The sequence below is a fragment of the Montipora foliosa genome, chromosome 9 (genome assembly GCF_036669935.1).
Source record: "Montipora foliosa isolate CH-2021 chromosome 9, ASM3666993v2, whole genome shotgun sequence".
Lineage (NCBI taxonomy): Eukaryota > Metazoa > Cnidaria > Anthozoa > Scleractinia > Acroporidae > Montipora > Montipora foliosa.
Window position 1 is genome coordinate 25,118,782 of NC_090877.1, and position 5,000 is coordinate 25,123,781.

Sequence of the window (5,000 nt, forward strand, 5' to 3'; positions counted from 1 at the left end):
AAGTTTGCCATTCACAAATTTTTCTACATTCAAGGTTTTCTCAAGTTATTTTATCGCAGATTCCCATAGAAACACTGTTATTTTCGGACAGTTTGCCAACCCGTCGAGATGGCTTCCAAAACCGTGATAAGGCCTATTAAAATTTACGCTTAAACCCACTGTCCCTTCTAAAACTGTGCATCAGTGAAGCCGGTGAGCAAGATGGAGAAATAACTTCGCGGTCGGCTTGCCTCGACGTTCCCCGTTTTTGAAATTTTTATTGTAGGGACTCCCCGTTCCCCGCCCCCCGATTCCCAGGTCCAGAAAACCCCTTCTTTTTGTTATGTTGTTATCTCGCATTTTCTATTTGTTATGCCGCATTTTCTACTTTGTTATCTCGGAATTTTCTACATTGCTATGTCGCATTTTATCTTTTGTTAGGTCGGATTTTCTGTTTGTTATGTCGCATTAATATGGTTTTTCATTTTCATCCAGGACTTCCTGCTTTGTTCCCAGGACTATCTCGTATATCCCCTGCAGGCTTCAGCAGGGAAACGACATCTGGTTATGAATACTAAATCATTTTAGCTTATTATGAGACGGAACGAGTGAGACAGTTGATTATGATCACAAGAATACTTTTTTTTGATTAAAAGGAAATGAAATTAGCTCGCTCACTCAATGAATCAATCATTTCAGCAGAGTCTTATATAATTCAGATATAATTACCTTTAGCCACAGGGATCGACTAAACAAAAGAACTTGCCAATATTTAATTTGTGTTACTTTTTCTGTGTTATTTTCAGATCATGCCTTACAAAACCACGTGATAGCTACAAGACTTGTTCGTGATGAGTTTGAATGCCAGCTGTCATGTCTCTTAAATGACACATGTCAGTCATTTAACGTAATCTTAAATAAAGGGAGTAATCCTCTTAAATGTGAATTGAACAATGCTACACGACGGGAAAACCCAACTGATTTCAAATTGAGGAAAGGATTTTCACATTATGAACCTATACAGGTATGCTGTTTTTATTACGCGCTGAAAAAAGCAGCTGAGATTGAGGCGCGGGATCGCAATTTTCCCACTTCCAGCACCCCAGTGTCGATGTCACAACCTTCCTTTATTCTTGATCTCCGCCATTTTAAATTTAAAACCAGGCATACCGCTGATAATCGATCATTTTATTAGATCCTACTATGATGTTTATTGCATTATTGTTTTCATTTTATGTGAACAGGTGTCATGTCTCACCAATCCTTATGATTCTGAAAACATAGTCAACAGCGGGAAGTGTCATCCTGAATACAAAGGCAAAAATTGCCTCACGCGTAAGTAAGAACAAATCAACTGCAACAAAGTATCACGTGAACGGTCGGTTGAACTAAAGCAAGCGGAATTTGGTTTTTCATCTAAAAGGTTACCTTTTAAAGTTTGCTGATGGAAGACAAAGATTACGAACATTAACCAAGCGGAGAAGTGTCCAACTGCTCAAAGAAACGATGCCATATGATAAACACTTGCTAGCCTCACTTTCTCGGTTAGTAAGAAGTTAGTAATTCGTCTGAGCGTTAACGCTAGCCGTTGCACCTGACACGGAAAATGGCCCACAAAAGGACAGAAAAAAGCTCTGAGTTATTTTTTGGTCCTCTGGGACTAACACTCGGTTAGACATAAAGATAGACATTAAAATTATTTTCTGATGTGGGTCCATTTTTGAAGGGTTAAGCTAATCAGTATCTCTCAGTTGACATTGCGATTTTCCTGCGGGGTATTGCACAAAATGGTCCTTTCTTAGAGGAATCAGATATCTTGGCTTTTTTTTTCTGAGGGAGTCATTGGGTTAGGGTTATCTCAGTATTTTTCTTAGGGCGTAAATTGTTACTGACACATCCGTTGGTGCGTGTACATGTGGATTCTTAAGAGAATGCTCCCCTCCCTCTCCCCCTTTTCCTCTCGACCTCTACATTAGTTGTGTTCAGAAATACAGGCGGTAACGCTAAGACTTGCCCGCTTCTTGTTTTATGTATCTATTATAGGTGCGATTACACACGCCATGGTAAATGCCATTTCCCATGGTAAATTATCCCGCGGTGCCTCACACTTGGGTTTTAATCTACAGTGTTAACCAGCGGTCACACGTTACGAAGATTACCGAGGTAAAAAGAAATTCGCGCAATTCATTGGCGGGAAATTTAATCACAACTTCATCAGCATCGTGATTGGCTCTTGTACCTCGGGCATCAAAATACCCTTCCAACTTACCACGTTAAATGTCATGGGCGCTTCGTCTGATCTTTTTGACGTATCCATGGAAATTTACCACGGGAAATTACCCTGGGAAATGTCGGTCACACGCACTAAATGCATTTTCCCGAGGTAAAAGTGCTTCGTGTAACCGCACATTATGTAACTGACATTTAGAGTTAAACTGGCGATGTGTCTTACCACTTGTATTTCTGTATATACTGTGAGCAGCCCAGGTTTGTAGTTTGCGGCTCTTCAATGACTAAGATGAGTTAGACATGCATGCTAAAATAATGTGTTCTTTTTAGCTAAAGTAGGATGGAGTGCTCATGTTCCTGGCTATTCCTGCAAACACATCCGGGACTCTGGAGATTCCAAAGGGGACGGGGAATACTGGATCGACCCAGAGAAAAGTGGAAATCCATTGAAAGTCTTCTGCGACATGACAACTGACGGAGGTGAGAAAAAGTCGTGAAAATAAATATCTTTTGCCAGTTTGATAGACATTTTCTTTATAGCTAAAATAATTTTATAAAGCAATGCAATTCATTTCCTCCATGTCAAAACAATTGCAATGGCCTGGATATATTTTGAAAGGACCTTCGCGTTGGCGTTGCTTCAAATTTCCATGAAAAGTGGAAACTTAAGCTTGGGCGAGACAGGACATGAGGCTAAGAAACAGGGGCAACCCAAGGACCTAACGTCTTCACATTTGTCAGAATTACCTAAAATGGTTTCCACAATGCTCTAAATGCTCGTTTAGTGAGTTTGTAGCCGCCATACAAAATATTTCTCTCTTCGGATGTTCTAGGCGAACTTTAGGTAAACTACTGTATGCAGCTGTCAGAAGCCCATGAACTCATGGGCTCCTGCAGCTGTATGATTTAGAAATTTCTAGATGGCTTTTCCACCACTTTCGAAAGTACAAGAAATAGTAAGAAATCGTGACAGGTCTGATCAAAAACCTTTTTTTGCGAACTTGAAGATTTATGGGACGTTTGCTTAATGGGGCTAGGTCACGCAATTTTAGGCAATTTCAGCACTGATCGAACGGTTATATAATTAACTAAAATATCAAAATAACTGTTCAAAACTATAGAAGTACTCTAACAAAACACAGGGAAGCCAAGAAGGGACATGGATGGACAAAACTGGAGAAGATTGAAATGGATTGAATTTGGGTAAATTTGAAAAACGTCGGCCCACCTTTTTTCAAATTTATATCAGTCTATATCAAAATGTCATTTACACAGCCGGAAAATCATTCTCAGTTGTTATGTGGCCGTGATTTTGCAAATGAAAGACTCTTGCTCTGCCAATTTGACGTTTAGAGCTCATAATTAACAAAATTAAACAAAATTACCTAAAATAGCGTGACCTAGCCCCTTTATAATATGATTCTCAAACAAACTTTGGCGAAAATGATAGAAGTTATAAATCTTCAAATTATGTGCTATTTCCAATGTCACAAATAATGAACCCTTACTCAGTAAAATTCAAGCATTGTTCAATGCGGTTTCGAAATTTCTACACACTCTTCAGGCACATCATTACTTTTCCGAAATATCTAGGAATCTCTGCTGAAAAATGTCCAAAACCGAAGTGCTCTTCGAAGAACTGATATTCGAAAATTCTGGGCAACCTTCTTTCCGAACAGATATTTACCGAAATTACTCGTTGGGTGCCCCGAAAGAAAGTCCAACGGTTCGAATAAATAAGTTACGACAAAGAAACAGGGAAGTGTGATTAGAACTGACATGAATTAACATTAAGCTTCGGAATCCTTTAATCAGCAAAGGAGGTGTGCTCGAGTCATAATAGTTCAATGCAGATAATTTCAATGAAACAAATAATTGTTTTGGTAGTGCAGTACGGAAGCTCTTTTTTTTCCTTTTTTTTTGAATCGGACTTTGTGTTCGTGTTCTTAAAAACGAAGTTGGTTTTTGCGAACACCAGAGTTTGTCTTTGTGAAAATTAAAATTTGTTTTCAAAAATCGGAATTTTCGTTTGCGAAAATTGAATTCCGATCAAAGGATTCCGGACCCTCCATCTGACCGTCCATTCGTGATCGTCAATTCATGGCCATTCATGGCGTATCTCTTACTCAAAAAATGGTTTATCGCCTGAGTTGATGTAGTAAATTGACCGCCGCAAAGAAATTCAAAAGCTGACGTTTCGAGCGCTAGCCCTGCCCTTCGGAAATGCCTTAATTGAAAACCTGGGGATTGTCGAGGAGAGGATTGCATTTTTTTCGCGGCGCATGATCTCCAATAACCACTCACTTTCGGACACGAACTCACGCGCGCATTAATAACTTTAAAGTATTTCTAAAATTAAGGAGGCTCAACCCAGTTTCAATTCTTCCAATAAACTGTGCTATTAAGAAGTCTTTAATCTACACAGCTGTTTCGTTAAACGGTAACGTTATGGTACCATATGAGAAATCAATTGAAATGTTTAACAAGATGCTCTCATTACTGTGACGTAATAGCTTACCATGGCAACAAAAAAGCAATTCCAAAACACCCTATATTTTGACTTTAAGAGCATTTTGATGCTAGCGGGACTTCAAACGCGATGTTTGACGAGTTAGCCGACAGGTCTCTGATGAGTCCCTTGGCAGGGATGAAACACACGTATATAAGGCTAACTACATAATTATCCATTGTGAAATTCTTACACTTTTTTCAAGTTGTTAAAAGCCTATAACCCTAAAACGACTTCGGTGACCACCATTTTTAATTACTGGAAAGTGATTACCGGGCTAAGA

General features: G+C 39.1%; 1 protein-coding gene across 1 annotated transcript in view; it reads left to right on the top strand.

The window, feature by feature from the left end:
* LOC137970546 (uncharacterized) overlaps window positions 1–5,000 on the top strand; it is a 20,779-nt gene that overhangs the window by 4,367 nt on the left and 11,412 nt on the right. The window contains exons 2-4 of the mRNA XM_068817068.1: window positions 786–1,003; window positions 1,224–1,314; window positions 2,539–2,688. Of these exons, the coding sequence (XP_068673169.1) occupies window positions 786–1,003; window positions 1,224–1,314; window positions 2,539–2,688 (459 nt within the window). The remainder of the gene's footprint in view (window positions 1–785; window positions 1,004–1,223; window positions 1,315–2,538; window positions 2,689–5,000) is intronic.